General features: G+C 45.6%; 1 protein-coding gene across 39 annotated transcripts in view; it reads left to right on the top strand.

Moving 5' to 3' along the window:
* The window catches only part of SPPL3 (signal peptide peptidase like 3), a 57438-nt gene that overhangs the window by 25261 nt on the left and 14987 nt on the right, over nt 1-17190 (top strand). For 34 of the 39 annotated variants that reach the window (XM_046901356.1, XM_046901354.1, XM_046901362.1 and 31 more), the window contains 2 exons: nt 10504-10581; nt 16060-16154. In XM_046901356.1, coding sequence (XP_046757312.1) covers nt 16070-16154 — 85 coding nt within the window. In that variant the 5' untranslated portion in view covers nt 10504-10581; nt 16060-16069. Of the gene's footprint in view, nt 1-5763; nt 8809-10145; nt 10211-10503; nt 10582-16059; nt 16155-17190 lie in introns of those variants that run through there. The other 5 variants (XM_415261.8, XM_046901378.1, XM_046901374.1 and 2 more) reach the window with 4 other exon arrangements.

Consider the following 17190-nt stretch of genomic DNA (forward strand, 5'->3'; position numbering starts at 1 on the left):
TAATCTGCCTGTGCTGCAACAGCTAATGAATACATCAACAAAAAGTGGTTTGGGAAGCAGATCGCTGCTCTGATGTGTTCCAGTCTGTCTAGCGTACAACACCCATTAAATGGGAATGATTTGAATAAATGAAGATGGCTGTGCTCAGAGGGAGGTGTGAGATCTCGGGTCCTTTTGCTATGGAGCGTCATTTCTGCTTTTAGGTTGACCGCCAAATGAACAGCTGACCTGTGAATGGCAGAGATCTTCCTTTCCCGTGTGATATTACCTTGGTGCTTTTGAATACAAGGTTGTTTGCTAAAAAGCAGGCATTCCATCCAATACAAACACAGATCTCTTTGGTGGTGGTTGCAGTTTCAGTGGCTTTGAAGCCCAGCTCCCTGCCAGCCCGCAGGAGCACCCCCACGCCCCGGCTGTCTGGTGCTGTGTTTGGAGGTGAGGTTTCAGCTGTTTGCAGTAGAATGGAAGGTTATGAAATTGTGGCGTCACTCTGATAAAAACTAATTGAAATTTCAGGTGGGTATCATCTGATAATGGCTACGTCCGAATTTCACTTGCTCCTGTATGTGAAGCTTCGTATGCTTCAGTTTGTCCAGAAGGGGTTACGTAGCACTGAAGACACAGCAGCTGTTTGTGTGGGTGTGCTGTTAGGAAGCACGGCAGCTTTCTGGGCCAGGGTTGGGCTGCACATGTGGGGTGCCCCCAGCAGCGTGCCAGGACATCACTGCTTTGTTCTGCCTCGGCTGGCTGGGAGAGGTGGGAGCCGGTGAGCGGCAGGACGTGTTCTGCTTCTCTTTCTTGTTTCACGGGACTGAGAAAGCATTCTGGGTAATACTTCTGAAACGGGTTCAGTGGGGTTTTTGTTTGGTGGCTGTGGTGGTTTTTCTGCAGGAAGCATGAAACTGGAAGAGCTGCCATCTCTTGTGCTGCTGCTGGTGTTCTGGGAGATGCTCATCTGAAGGTTAACCTGGATTTGATGGGGGGGGAATTGTTCAACCTGTGTAAGGAAAGAGAATGGATTCCCCTGTTGCTGGTGACTGCATTTTGGGTCATTCTCATCCTGCAGTTCCACTTTTGGTGTTTCTCTTTGCCCTCTTCTCCTTCAGTGTTCTTTCTTAGGCTGCGCAAACTCAGTGCTTATCTCCTCTGGCCATCTCTGCAGCTCTGTTCTGCACCCATTGCAGTCACCCCTGCTGCCCACACCTCCTTCCCCTTCTGCTGTCCACATTCCTTCCTGTTTGCTCCCATAAAACACCATTAAAAAAAGAGAAATAACGATGAGAGAACACCTCAGGAGAAATGTGATTACACAAGAGCCTCTCCAAAAGAATAATATTAGCAGATTGAGTTGTATGGGGAAGTAGTAATTTTCCTAAGTAAAAACTTAATTGACTTATGTGCTAAGTCATATGCAGTTTCTACAAGTTAATTGCCTTAGAGTCTGTGTGTATGCAGTTGGTGCCATACTAAGGCTTAAGCCCATGTTCTGGTCTCCAGCTTTCCACTGCCGTGAGTGGATGGGTGTGCAGTGCAGGTGCTGTGTGTCACGGCTGTGCTGTGTCACTGCTGCTGCAGCCTCAGGATGCTCTGCCTGCAATAAACGCGTGTAGCTCTCTGATTCACTCGTTTCTGTTTCACTGCTGTGCTAAGTAAAGTAGTCGTTCATTCTCTTTGATTCAGGATCTGTGTGCTTGTGGGTGTGAGAATGTTAGCTTGAGTTCACTGGGAGTCGGTGTCCTGCATTGGAGCAGGAGCAAAGCTTCCCCTGTTAGCTCAGTTTGCCCCCTCCATCACCTCTGAGCCCGCAGTGGTAGCAGTGTGTGCTGTGTCCATGCACTGGTCTCGGCTGGGAGCCCCTCCAGGGCGAAGGGCTGCTCTTCAACACAGCGATAATGTAAACCGTGAGGATATTTGATGCCGGATTCTTTTTTCAGCCTGTTTAAAGGATTTTATTCATTGTAAAGGTTTGCCTTACGTTTCCTTTTTAAAATATACATAGAAATATGGAATTATACTTTTATGTGGGCAGCAGTGCATTATCTCTGCACAAAGTAGGGAGGCTGAAACACCACCATTACTGCGTTATAGAAAACCCGGTGTGAGGTTTTAATTAAAGCTTTTCCTTCTTGCTGCCTGGAAGGTTTCATGTTTTAAGCTCCTTGCTTTTCCCTTGTGCTGGAAACTAGCAGAGGTGTTACTTTCAAACAGTGCTTCCGCTTCACTCAATGAATTAAACACACCTCAAGTGTTTGGGTCCCATTGCTGGTCATTTCTGACCCGCTCTGTGCTTGTTCCCCACAGCACTTTGTTCTTGGCTTATGAGAAATGCTGATGGTACTTTGCCCTCTCATCGTCCTGGAGTGTCAGGACAAGGAGCAGATTCTTCCTCAGCTCCTGATGCATCCCTGTGCCCACCGAGGGATCCATGCTCTGCCATGCAGTGTTTCATTGTTTGCAGTGGGTTTGTTCCTGGACAGAAAGGAGGAAGCATCCTCGTGTTATAGGTGACTGTAATTGTTGGTAGGGAGCTTTTGAATGGAAAAAGCTTACAGAGATGAAAACGTACAACGTAGGAGCCTGTGTTGAAGACTTTGAGGAAATTTTTAAGTTCTTACTATAGAATAAAATTAAGTCTGGCACTGAGCTGTCTTATGGCTGATGCAGAACTGAGCTGCCAAGTGGTTGGAGACCTCTGTGACCCAAAGCTAGCTGTCAGCGGTCCAGAAAACTTTCTGTACTGGGGAAAACTATTCCATTCCCATCTCCAAACAACCCTTCCTGAAGCACAGGGGGTGGTTCCGGAGGAGCTGTCTCGCACAACGCGTGGGCAGTTTGCACAATGCTGCTCTGTTGGCTTAAATTACAGTAACCACACCCTTGATCTGCTTTTTTTTTTTTTTCCCTGATGTAAAAAGAACTATTTTTGGAAAATTTATACAGCTGAAAGTGGTAGTTTAGATAGAAGAGCTGTTTCAGCAAAGCTTCAGGGTAGGCTAAATATCAGGCTGACCTTTGTGGAGTTCACTGAGCTGGTGGAATCCAAATATCTGCATAAAGAACTGCATTTGTAGCTGTGACGAGGAGGGACTGTGCCTAATGGGTCTCAGTCTGAGCTCTTCCCCTCCTTCCAGCCCTCCACTTCATTATCTGTGGAGAATGGAAGCAGTTCCAGATGAGGAGAGTCTTCCTGTGTGGGTTGTGCGGCTTCAGTTTGTTCTTTTGGCTGAGCCATGACCACCTTGCTTTGTCACATTGATGTATGTTTTTGTATTTGTATGTTTACTTCTTGTTCCAATATTTGCTGTTCTTATTCTTCTCTCAAAAGCACAGTATTCCTATCTTGGTTGGTCAGTGTGTGGTACTGGAGCAACACTTGAATGTGCCCTCTGAGGCACACCAACGTATTCTAGGAATCAACAGACAATGGAGATAGGCACAGGTCACACAAGTGCTCCACTCACATGGCGTTCACCAAATGGTTTTCATGAGGATAAGAGGTAAAAATCCTACTGGTACTTCACCGTGTGCAAATGCAGCGTGGTTACTTGTGGTACCTCACCGTTCTCTTGCTTTTGCTGATGGCTGGGCTTTGCTGGCAGCCTTGCTGTAGGGCACTGCTGTGCTGCTGCAGGGAGGGAACCTGGCAGTTGGGGTTGTGTGTACACGTGTGTGCCTGCTCAGAAGGGCTTGTGTGGACAGACGCCTTCAGGATCTTTTCCAGGAATAAAATAGATGCTGTTGCACTCTGCATCTCTCAGGTTGACTAGTAAAAACAAATCTGGGAGGATTACAATGACAAAGCATTACGAAGCACGCCTTGCTTGTCACGATGTCTTGCTTTTTTTCTTTCTTTGAGAGAGAAGGGAAGGTTCCCAGGCCTTTTTTGCTTTCCATCCTACAGCAAAACCAACAAACAAACAACCAAAAACCAAATCAAGTAACCAACCGACCCTCCTCAATAAAACAACAAACCTCAGGACAGTACATTTATGTTTATAGGAAAGAAATGAAAATCGGGTATTCAAGTTCCCATTCAGTCTATAAATAAATAAGAAACCCTGTATTTTCTGTTAGAGCAGTGTCTTTTTGGATGTTTATTTTGACTACATAATCCTCAAACAGATACGCATGTCCGGCACAAATTGTTTGAAGAAGTCATTTTTCTCCATTGACCACAGGGGGTGGGTTTTTCCCCCAAGTATCCTGTTTGGCATGGCTTCACTGGAGCAGCGAGGAGGTTGGGAGCTGACACGTTCATGTGCTTTGGGAGCAGGGATGCTGTCATGTGCTGCGTGGAAGTAGTGCTCCTCTGAAGGCGTTGTGCAGTGATTGCAGGTCGTGCTCTCCCTGCTGCTGGGCAGTGAGCACTCTGAGCCGAAGGCAAAGTCTGGAGATTGTCCAGTTAAACACTGTGAAGCATGTAATTCTTTGTTCTGTTGGCAAACAGTCTGGTGAACCAGAAGGGCAGCTCAGATAATGTTTTGAGCAGCACATGTGTTTTTGCAGGATTCTCTCTCTCGGTGCCTTTCTGAACACGCGCTGTTGGAGTGGGCTCAGCAGTGCTTCGGTTGGGTGCTGGGCATTCATTTGGAGGGGGAGAGCTTTGGGGAAGCAGCCTCTGTAGAGGATGGAAGAGGGAATTATTGTTCTAATTACAGGTGCCAAGTATATGTTAGTTATCTACTGATGTGCTGATGATGTCCTGAGATGTGCATCTGATAAGCAGTGGGTTTATGCTCCTGTTCTAACCTTGGAATGCCTGCCTGAGACCTAGCCAAGTCTATATAGGAAAATATAGTTTTAATGGGATGTCTCAGATTACTCTTTTTTCACTTCAGACTTGCTTTTTTTTCAGATACAGGTTTCAATACATTGCTCAGGCTTAGCAGACTCTCACCTGCATGTGACAGTGAGCTGAAATTAGTTCAGAAAGCACTCTATTTCTTTAACATAAGTGAAGCCGTAGCAATTTGCTTGTTTTTCCTATGAATCATACTGAAGAATGGCATAGTGTTGAGATATGTTTACAGCTGTGTGTGCCATGACTTCACACTTAAAATTTTACTTTTAACTGTCGGGCTCAGATTTAACTTTGGTTTGGCATCAAGCCTAATGGAGGCTCTTAAATATGTCTACATCTTGCACATGTAAGGCAGCTGAAAGAGGCTTTTTAGATATACCCTTGACCTGGAATCCAGTAAAGGAAAAATGTAGTATTGGTTTTACCTATGGATTGAGTCCACCTCCAACCCAAATGAATATTTGCACGTGAACTGTAAATGATCTTAGTGGTGCTCCTCTTCAGCGTGCCCTAAGGCTCTGCTCGGGTGTTGGATTTGCTGCCTGTAGGAAGTGGTGCTCCAGTGACAGCTCCCACGTCTTACACTGAACACAAAGAAATTACTTACTCTTATCAATGAACTGTCCTGATAACCGTAGTCACCCAACCTTCTTTCAAGGAATAAATTAGTTAGTATAATGTTTGACAAATGTCAAGAGACAGTAGGTTAAAGAAAACAAACCACATTTTTCTTGTGAGCAGCAGAGGGAAGAGCTGTGTTGGTTCCTACGTGTGGCTGATGGCTCCAGAACCTGTGGTGGGGCAGGGGAGATGCCCTGGGAAATGTTCTCCTATTCCTTGCCCTGGATGTACAACTGGTATTTCTTGACTTCTTTTTCACATTTTCTCTATTAGAATGTTCCAGTAGCAATCACTGACACAATAAGCACATAAAATAGCTTTTGAAATATATTAAACCCTGAGAGGGGAGGGGGGAGGAAGTGGGAGCTCCTTCCATCCCTGGTTTTGTCATGTGACACCAGATTGCCAGCTATTTCTTATCTGCTTCCCTTTGAAAGAGTTGACTCTGCTGAGATAGGGCACCCGAACCGAATGTTTGCATTCAGCGAGTTCTGGAAACAAGTGATGAGTAATTGCATGAGAAAAACGATGTTTCATGGTGGCCCTTTCAGTGCTGGTAGACACCTACCAGGAGTTCCCTTTGGAAGAGAAAAGAAATTGGAAAAGTAGGATGTGTGTTTTGATGGATGGGGCTTATTGCTGCTTACCTAGCGAGGAGACGGTGGGCATTTGATAGCAAAAGTGGTATTTTAACTGCAGATGAAGAGTACCGTACTGAATTAATAAATAGTTGTGGCTTTGAATGTGAAGAATATGTGAAGTTCTGTGTGGCTGTTCCTCACGGATCCTGTACCAGGAGCATGGAAGGACTTTGCATGGGAGGAAAGGTATGGGCAAGGCAGGCCTTGCGATTTCACTGATGAGTGCTTCATACAACAGGTGAGGTCAGTCACAGCTGATTGATTGTCCTTCCCCAGAGTAAGGTTGAAGTGTAGCTCCATGAATTAAATGATCTCCTGGCATTCTTATCATTGCCTGTTTCTGTGATGCTATGATGAATGTCTACAAGTTGTGGTGTGGTCCATTTAGAGAAGAAGCTTTGACTTTGTTTAGTATTTTAATGCATCCATGCTCTGGCATATCTCATACATTCACCTTCCTTTTGTACTTTAGTCTCCCCTCATTCTCAAAGCATTTGGACGTTACAGTCACTGATATAAAAAAAAAAGATTGAAAAATGGTGAAATGAGTCTTCTGTCTTTGTGCAAATTTGAGTGATGATAGTTCACCCAGTGCGCTTTTCAAGTGGTTGTGCTGTGTGTGTTGCTCTGCTCTATTTGCTGCTCTGTTCTTTGCATTCTGGTCTATGTACAGTTCGTGTAGAAGTTTATCTCACTGCTGTCACACCACTTGTGTATGAGGATGATTCATGGCCAAGGTTCTCAGCATGCACTGCTATGGAGACTTCAGGGCATGGACAGCACGGTTGCAGAATGGCAGGGGCTGAAAGGGACATCAAGAGATCATCAAGTCCAGCCCCCCGCTAACGCAGGTACCCTACAGCAGGTCACACAGATAGGAATCCAGATGGGTCTCAAACATCTCCATAGGAGGAGACTCCACACAGCCTGTTCCAGCTCTGTCACCCTGACCGTATAGGAGTCACAGCAGATTTTTTCACAATCATTGTCTCACACACGGAGCTCAGCAGGATGGCATTTCTACTGAAATGTTGTCGGAGGGACTGAATTTATTTCATTCTACACGTATAGGAAGAAATTTTTATTTCAATTACGCAGAGCTTTCCCCATCTCTGAAAAGCTTGGAGGTGCTTGAGCCAATGCTGCTCTTTGATTTTTATGCCCAGCAGTGTGCCAGATGGGGAATCTGAAGCATTTGAGAAAGCAGACATATTTGGTTCCTGGTTCTGCTGTCTTTTTCTGGATCATCGTCGAACCATATGAGTTACAGGTGGTCAGTGCTCAACACGAAGGGCCTCTACTGGTTTGGGAGCACCATTGGGACTCTTGGGAAATTGCTTATCTTTTGGTAATAAAGAAGAGCTGAAACATTAAAAAATGACAGTGTTGGCATTGAGTGGGTGGAAGTACCAAAAAACAATGAACCAAAATAAGAAGTTACTCATCTCTTCCCAGAAGAAGGGCGAGCAGTGCCTGGAACGGCAGCTGTGGCTGATGGAGGAGCTGTGCAGCGGGGCTGGGTGTCCCTGCCGGCCTCATGGAGCGCCCCGTGCCAGGCAGGAGGGCTCGCTGTGGGATTGTTGTGTGGACAATGCTGGCACTGTATGGCTGTGAGGCTGACACACGGAGTATGCTATAGAACAGTGCTTGCTGTGTCTCTGTCCTGGCATGTCTCAGCAGGCTCTGTGTCGTGAGCCCTTGCCCATGAAGCTGGCAGGAATAGATGCTGGACAGCAGCAGAAGTGGACCTCAGCCTTGTAGAGGTGCAGGCTCAGCATGGGGCTCTGGGCCCTTGAGCAGGTGGTGCAGAGCTCTGGCTCTGGTGGTGACCGGTGTAAGGAGCTCATGGAGAGAGGTCAGCCATCAGCATGCTGGGTTCTACACGGTGCTTGGGTCTAACAGTGCTGGTTAGTAGTTGCATCACTGACTTAACAAGAATCTGTCTGATAGCCTGGTCTGAGTGACTTGCTTCTAAACCAGCTTCCTCACAGGGATGTTGAGTTGCAGATGAGGAAGTATGAGGAAAGATTGTACTCAGCTGGGAAAACCAGCAGTGTCCCTGTGTTTTGAGTAGTGCTCTGCATTTGTAGTAGAGCTTAGAAGTGCGTTGGTAGTTGTTTGGGTATCACATGTGGCACCCAGTTCAGCTGCACTAAAATAAGTCCTTCAGGAGACAGCAAACAGTCTTTAGCATGGTCTTACCTTGTGTTAGTTCTCAGAATGAGAATGAATGAGTTGTTACGTTGGAATACTAAGAATTGTTTCTAAAATCAGGATTTAAGTAAAATAACAACTGCTGCATACAGGCTTGTCATGGGGACTTTCTGTGCCTGAGCTTTCACTGCTTGTTCTCGGAATAGTTAATGTTATGAAAGTACTTAAAGGAGGAAAATAGTTCAGTTGTTTCACTTCTGTATGTGCAGTGGAAGTGCACGAAGCACGCTCTGGCTCCTGAGAGTGCCCTGCGTGTGGGTATTTGTTTGGGTTTGGGCTGAAGAACACAGCCCAGCCCTGCTGCCGTGGTTGGCGGTGGCGCCGTGCCAGCCTGCGTGTTGTAGGGAGCTCTGTGCATATGGAACCTGTCGGGTGGGTGCCCTGCAGATAATACATTTAGATTTCAGCTAAAAATACAAATGGGTTCGCAGATTGCTGTCTGGCCCTTCGCAGCACGTTCAGAACCATGAAGCAATCTTACTCCTCAGACGCCGATGCGGTTTTGTCACCTGCTCGAAATCTCTAGTCTAGGTTTGTGCATGAGAAAGTGTTTATCTGGTTTTTCCCTTGTATGGAAGCAGCACACAGCTGTTCTGGTCCCCGCTGAAACCCGTCAGTAGCATTATGCTATATTAGATCATTGTTTAGAATGGGCTTACATATATTTGGTTTCTTCAGTGTTACCAAATGGCCTTCAGGTTTTAATACAGCGCTCGGTGGATTACGCACAGGGCCGATCCGTCTGCTGTAGCAGCCTTTGTAACACTTACAGCCCTGCTTCCAGTAGTGGTGATGAAAAGATGGGCTTCCAAAGCTGTCAGCGAACAGTGCCTTATGTAGAAAACACTGTTCGTTTCAGAAGCATTTGCCTGTTTGTGAATATATTGTTCTGTAAACATCAGTTAATGCAATTTACCACATAACCGTGGACATGTTTAAGTAAAGGTGAAATTCTATTCCTTCATTTTGCTTTTCTTACAACTTCAGAGTTCCTGAGGACTCTTTTAGTAGATGAGTTTCACTGCTGACTCTCAAATCCAGGCAGGACATGAGTTTCCTTCTCCCTCAGCCCAAGGCTGGGCCAGGCAATGCTTCTCCGTGAGATGAATGCTGATAGCAGGGCGTACAACCACAGTGTGCTCATCCTTACGCTGTTTCATCTGCATCCTTACTCATAATGGTTAACTAAAATGCACATGCGATGAACTGTCCTGTGCATCACCTGAAGACCACTTATATTTACTGATCATGGGGGCTTAATTGCGAATACACACTTTTTGTAAGACACTGCATGGATCTGTCCTCTGATGTCAGCTGTGTTTCCCCCGCATGGGTGTGCTGTCCCGATCCAAAGCAGGCAAAGTGGGAGCTGAGAGCACAGTGCAGTATCAGAGAATCGTAGAATGGCCTGGGTTGAAAAGGACCACAATGCTCATCCAGTTCCAACCCCCTGCTATGTGCAGGGTTGCCAACCAGCAGCCCAGGCTGCCCAGAGCCACATCCAGCCTGGCCTTGAATGCCTGCAGGGATGGGGCATCCACAGCCTCCTTGGGCAACCTGCTCAGTGCGTCACCACCCTCTGAGTGAATGTCAGTATGTCAAAAAAATATTGGAGAATACCAACACTTCTGTGCTTTACCGACACAGTGGTGTGTTGTGTCAGGAAATCCATCTAAACAAAGGTGGTTTTTAAGCCTCCTGCTGAAGTTGCTATAAAAAACCCCGCGTGTGGTGTGCAGGGTGTAACAGCGCAGTAATTGTGTGTCATTTAAGAAGTGCATATTGCAGCTTTTGTTGTGTGTTTGAGTTGTTGGACTGATTTTTTTGTTTCTTTTTCCTGGGCTGAGTGAGCCTCGACTTCCACTGCCACATCACAGCTGGAGTGTGATCAGCCAAGGCAGAGGAAACTAGCTGGGTGTTTCTTACATGCAAGGTTGTATTGGTTGCAACTAAAGTGATTCTAATGGGTTTGAGGGATACAAACGTTGCTGTGCTTACCACCGTGGTTTTGAGTTGTTTAATTGCTGTACAAACTTTGCGTGCTGCAGTCTCAAATTAAATTACAAGCGACGGATTTTGTATTGCTAGATGATGTGAGAGCATTAGGAATAGCTACCATGAAGGTCTGTTACCCCATTCTCTATTTATGTGATGATAAGAGTGAGCAAATGGCACAAGAAATGCACCCTGTGATGACACACCTGTTCTTCTCTTTTCCAATTCCAGGGCGTATTCCCTCGTGGATTCCAGTCAAGTGTCTACTTTCCTGATTTCTATTCTCCTCATAGTCTATGGCAGTTTCAGGTAAGATGGTTCTTTAAGGCTTTATAACAACAAGTAACTGAATATCATTTATGCCTTTTATCTTACTGTGTGTTTGTCAGACTGATGGCTGATGTAGCAACATTTCTTTGTTCTGAAAAGGAAATAGAGAAGGAAGAAAAGGAAACCAACTGAGGAGTCTGAGAAACGTGTGACAGCTTATAAGCACGCATAACATAGCTTTGAATTTGGCCCTTGAAGACAGTTCTGTAGAGCTGTATTTCAGAGGGTATGAAGGAATTGCTGGGAGATACATGATGTGTTATTATCAAAAGTACTGTTTTAAATACAACATTTCAGTGTTGATTCAGTGTGTTCCTGCTCTGATTGCAACCAGATCTTGTAAAGCAGAGATCCCTGAGTCCCAGCACTATTGTCATGGCTGTAAGGGTGTAATAGAGAAGCGGGAAACACCACCAGGGCTGTATTCTAGCAGGGTGCCTGAGAATGCCTGTCAATTAAGTTTGAATCTTCAGAAATCTCATTTGCCCTATTCAGGAGACTTGAGTGTGCTTAGACAAAACTTTGTTCTCCCTCTGAACTCATATCATACAGTTTTGCTTTCCAATGCAATGGCACCTGAGGAATGAGTTTCATACTGACATACATTCACAGTGTGCTTTGAGCAATGTCACTTGCTCTTTAGTGTCCTATTGCTATTATACTGCTCTTTTACTATTTTGCTCCATGATTTACATTTTAAGTTGCTCAGTTTACAAGGACTGCACACTCCAGAAGAATCCAACTTAGTGGATGAGTGGTGATGGATAGAAATCAAATGAGAAAATGCCTGTTCTAGTCCCTTTCTTTTGCATGTTTCCTGAGGACACCAGCTTATTGCAGACCAAGAGTCTGGTGTTCTGAACATTATTTCCTACATTTAGCTTCTTTAGTAGATATATGAGCTGAAATCTAAATGGAGCTGTGGTAAGACTAAAAGAAAGTAGCCCTCCTCAGATAACCTTGTAGAAAGTGGGCATGGTTTCTGATTTTCAGTTTGAAAAGAGGCAAATAGAGCTATTGTGGTATTGCTGGCAACTGACTTAAACAGAAGTGCAATAATAGGATCAGGAGGAATTGGGTGGGTGAGTCATTAGGATAAAATCCACGTGTGTGGTGGATCTAAATCTAATACAAGAGGTTTCAGGGGAACAGAGGAGCACCTGGTCTGCTATCCTGAGTGGTACACAGCGTTTGTCCAGAGACAAAGCAAAATCTAACAAGTAAAAGCACTCCAGGATATTGAGACAATTGTCCAATAGATCCTGGGTAAAACCTGCATCCACAATGGAGTGCAGCTTACAGTGCAGAGCTCCTGCTTCTCGTACTGTGAATAGATGAGCATGTCCTTCCTTCATTTGTGCTGGCTCAGGAATTTTGATTTCAAGCCCTTCTGAACATCTCCCATACGTGTTCTGACCCTCCCTCAGCCCTTGTGCTTGGTGTGCTTTGTTGGGAGCTGTCAGAGGGGCGACAGTGGTCCTCAGTTACAAGCTGTAAAATGCAACATGCAAGGACATACATTAGTTACAGCTTTTCAGTGAGACGGGGTTAGCTGCAGATGGGTTGTTCTCTGTGTTTCCTGCCATACAGTTCTTGCAGAGGCACTTCTCTGTGGTTTACCTGCTGGGTCACTTTGCAGGCAGGTAACAGCGAGATCATCTTCTATCCTATCACCTTCTCAAACGCGCTTATGTAAAGCCTGATTTAACCCATCATCTGTCTCTTGTAGTATCCCCTTTTAAACTGTTACATGGATGCTTCTCAGTCAGAACGAGGCCTACTTTTGTGTTGTGAATATTTGCAGAGGTAACTGCTCAGGTTTTAAATAGTTGTGTTTTGCTTTGTTTTGTAATGCTTCAACATTTGAAGTATGTGGTTTGCTCCCCACTTCGGAAACAGTGACTGTGGGCCCTCACAAATCTCTGCTGTCTTCATTGGCTAATTCAGAACTGAAGTGCACGCTGTACCTCTGTATGTAGATGAGCAACCTTCCCATCCCAAAGAATCTCTGGTTTTCCCATATTAAGCATGCCATGTTTTAGTGCCCTGAAGACCATAGAATATATGGTATGGAAGAGTAATATGTATTGGTTTTATTTTCCTGTACTTTCCCTGCTCTGCCTTGATTATTTAGGTAGCAGGCTTGGTGAGATAACGTCCTTCTCTTTTCTTGTTCTTAATGGTGCTAACAACCGTGATGGGTCCACGCTCCTCATGTTCATTAGTTAACAGCATTTTGTGCATTTCAGCTGCATATGAAATGCACAAGTAGGTGTAAGAACCTTAGATTTATCTCTGTGGCAGTGGTTCAAAATATTCAAGTAAAATGTGTGACTAATTCTGGTAATAGTGAGTGGGGTAATAAAAATAGCTTGCTGCTAAGAGAAGGGGAGTGCTTGGAGTTCATAAACACCTACTGCTGCAGTGCCAACAGGATGGAGCTGGGGGCTGGCCAGGCCTTTCTACTGGAGGCCACCAGTGGTGTCCCCACGTGTACTCACACAGGTGGATGTGTGAACACCTGCTGCAGGTGGGCAGCTCCAAGCAGAGCTGTGGCATCTCGCTTGCATGGCTCTATGGCGTGCTTAGGAGCTAGTGCTCCATCTAGGCAGCACTTCCTGCAGTTACTGCCCCTCTTTTCTCCTCCAGATCTTGCATGAGAACTTGTCTTTTAATCTCACAGGCACATTTTAAAAGGCGCTGTGGCAGTGTTGGAGTACATAGAGTGTTTTGCCTCTCTCTTCTTTGAGATGTGAATGAATGCAGCAGTCTCAGCTCAGTGGTTCTGATTGTCACCGTTTCACGTAGAGCAGCTGAAGTTTGGCAGTTCGGTGGCAGTCCCCAGCTCTCACAGTCCCAGGGCTGTTCATGCTGAGCAAGGCAAGGAAGAACTTGTCGCTTTATCACATCTCCAGCCGACTCTTTAGATGCACATTGCATTTCAAATTTCTTCCTTTGCTTCATCAGAATATTCTCCTGCAGGGTTTCCCTGAAGCCTTACTGCAATAGAAGCGATCCATAGTTGAAGCTGAACGTGTACGATAGTAGCATGCCAGCAGCTTACTCATTGCTGTGACCTCAGCGTCACCGTGCTGAGCGCTGCCCCGCGGGAGGTGAGCTTTGAAGCCTTCTGCTGGAAATGAGAGGCACTGTGAGGACCCACAGAACGAGCAGCTGTGGCTCATTGCCTGGTGGGAGCTGCTGTGTGAGCACTGCTCATGGAAACGAAGCAAAAACCTTCAATAGAAAAAGCAAATGTTTCTCACTCTGCTGTTTCTTTGAAACCCAGTAAATTTTGGAATATCCTGTTTTTTAACTCTCTGAGAGGATGTTTTAGTGACCATTCCTCAGGTTTTTTATTGTATTGGTGAGCATTTGTAGCAGAGGGAAGGGCTGAATTCCAAACTTGGTGCGGATGCTTCAGAACTTGGCTTGGATCAGCAGCTGCCTCTCTGAGGGAAAGGGGAAGTAATTTCCTCGTTTGTGCTTCATTTTGAGGTGGGGGTATTTGCAGGCAGTAATGTCGTAATTGCTGGCTGTATTGTAATGAAAGAGAGAGGGCTGAAGTTGTTTGTGAGCAGTACATACAATAACATCTTTCCAGCTTTCACTGCTGACGGCGCCGTAGATGAGGAGGAGCTCCCTGGTGCCACTGATGGGGCACTGCTGTGAAGCTGCTGCTGAGCTGAGATCACGTAGAGAAGAGTGAAATGCTGCTCCGAGAAAGGAGTGCCTTGTTTGGCTGAGCCTTGGATCCGTTCCACAAGGCTGTCCGCTACCTTTTGGGCTTTTAGAGCTTGAGAGAAAAGTGTGAGGCTTTGTGTGGATTAATGGGGAGAAAGGAAGTGTGAAGGAAAGCTCACCACCAAACCCTGTGTTGTCAGTGGTGTCCCATCGCTGCTGCAAGTCGGCAGCCCAGGGCTGGGCCTGCTGCCCTGGGAGTGCTGTGCCCCAGCAATGCAGTGCAGGCCTTGGGAAGAACAAGCTAGGAAGGTTCATCTGTTAGGGTTTGTGTTCCCTGCTGCCTCTTGCATTTTTGGTAACTTTTTAGCTGATACTTCAAGTTCTGTACGTCTCGGGCTTCAGTTTCCTCATGCTTCGTGTAAGTCCACATTTTGCTTTCGCTTTGTAATAGCATCAGTTGTGTAATAGAAGCAGAACCAGAATTAGTTGCTTTCTGTAATACACCACCCTGCAGCCCCACGTTGATTGCAGGTTGTAGGATTGCGGCACAGAAGTGCTTACCTGTGCATTGCAGTAGCTGTCCTGTACAACTAACACAAAATAGCTTTGATACCCATAGGATGGAGCAGAAGATTGTGATGTCCTGTTTTGTTTTTTTACCGGTCTGACAAACTAATAGTGTGCTTACTTTGCATAGTAAATTGCTTGCAGCTCAGCTTGGGGAAGAACAGAGGGATCTTAATGCTTGTTGACGAGAAGGCTTAAGGGAGGAGCTGTGCAGTGGTTCTGGTGGGTCCCTACAGCTTGTTTAAATAAATCTGCAGCAGTGTCCTGGGTAACTTTGCACGTTAGGAGAAGGAGAAACCATCGAGGTAATTTTGATGGCCAGGATTTTTGTATGAAGCAACAAAGAAGTTAATGATAGGAAATGATTGCTGCCCAAAATGGATCCTAAATGAAATTCCCTCCTTTCACAAAGTTAAGCTAAAATTTGTTGGAATGTGATCTAGGAACTGCACGGAAGTGAAGGACTGTGGCAAAAGTGATAGAATGGGGTGTTGTTGGGGATTTTTGTTTGCTGTATAGATAAAAATGAGAAGGTGGATCCATTGGAGCTCAGTCTGCATGCAGGGGAACGCCAGCTGCTGAGGAGTCATCAGTGTGTAGCATTTCCTGAGAGCTGCCTCTCCTCATCTGTGCTATCAGTACCTCAGATACATACACCATTACTTTCTAGGCTTTGCTGAAACTGTTTCAGTTAACCAAGAGCTTCCTTATATTCAACAGAGAATCACTTAAAAGCAAATTTTGGTCATCGTTCGTTCCAAGATTAGAGGAAGGAAATAATGCGATGTTAAAGATGAGTCCCACTACTTAAATTTGAGCCATGAGGCACTAGATGAGAACTTCAGAGTTCTGAAACGTAAAAGAATTGAAACTTTTGTTGTGTTTCTGTCACAGTCTGTGTTTCCAGGTGACACAGATAATATCTGTGTTGCGGTTTGTTGTTAACAGTTGCCAGCGCAGTGCAGTGTCAGTCTCAGTACAGGACCAAGTGTGATGGGGTGCCTCACTGTAACCACAGGCTGTGTGTGTGTGTGTAATTCTTGGTGTGTTTGGTGGGTTGTTGTTTAATAACCAGCTCTTAAGCAACAAATCAGGGCTTTCTCGTGGGGAAGGTGCAGTGGTGGTGGGGTTGTAGTGAGACCACAGCCGACAAACCCTGATGGGAGTTTGAAATTCACCTCCTAAGTCTGCTTTTCCTTCCTGCAGGTCTCTTAACATGGACTTTGAGAATCAAGACAAAGAGAAGGACAACAGCAGCACGGCTGGGTCTTTTAATGGCAACAGCACCAATAACAGTAAGGGTCAGCTTTACTCCTTATCTTTCTTTCATCACTTCAGTGTGTTGCGTCGTCTTTTGTTTCACCCAGCCATGTGTGTCAGCTCGTGCTTTGCAGCTCCACCTGATGGAATGGAGCTGTTCTGGGGAAGCACATGCCATCAACTCCGTTTGTGCCCACGGAAGCTGAATTTAAACCATCAGTGTCGTGTTTCCATAACGCACAGAATCTTCATGCTGTGCAATTTGTCAGGTCCTACTGGATATGGAAACTGCTTTTATTTTTATCTTTGAAATATGGTTACGGAAGGCAGTGTAATTTCTCTTTGTCTGGTGTTTATCACAGTGACACAACATGTTGGCCTGTCTGCAGACAATTAGAGGTTTAATCTCATGCTATGCTAATGAGTCTATAGGGATGATTCAGCTTTATCAACAGAGAAACTGAAATATAGCTTTCACATGGCTTTGGGTGGCTCCTGTAACATGGACAACAAAGCATGTGTACACACAGCCCTTTCAGAGTGGAGATTAACCTGTCAGCTCCGATGCGGTGGCTGTCCCCTCTGTGACTGGATGAATAGATTCCAGGCAGCTTGGCCATCAGACATACGCTGTTTTGCAAGCAAAAATATATATGTGAACAGCTGGAGTGGAATGTGTTGTACGCAGTGTGCTGTAAATTCACACCTGAGTGTAATTTACAGTAATGTATGTGGCCGTACTCTGAGAACGGACTGCAGAATGAAGTTTCAGCAAGTGGAAAACACAGGATGGGGACAGGTGAGCCCTGTGCACAGCCAGAGCCCTGGATGCTGAGGTGGCTTTGTTTCAGACAAGAAATACAGCTTGCAAATAATACATAATAACAAGGGGGATGTGTTTTTGTGGTGTTGAGGTTTTTTAACCCTCAGCAGCACAGTTCCAGCGTGGAGGTGGTTCAACAGTGAACCGCTGGGCTTTGGGCATCTGGGAAGTACAGGAGCTGGGCTGGGGAGTGAGCGCAGCGAGGGGATCAGCCATCACACTGATCGGAACTGAAACGAAGAACTTTGACATTT

Source organism: Gallus gallus, chromosome 15 (assembly GCF_016699485.2).
Source record: "Gallus gallus isolate bGalGal1 chromosome 15, bGalGal1.mat.broiler.GRCg7b, whole genome shotgun sequence".
NCBI lineage: Eukaryota > Metazoa > Chordata > Aves > Galliformes > Phasianidae > Gallus > Gallus gallus.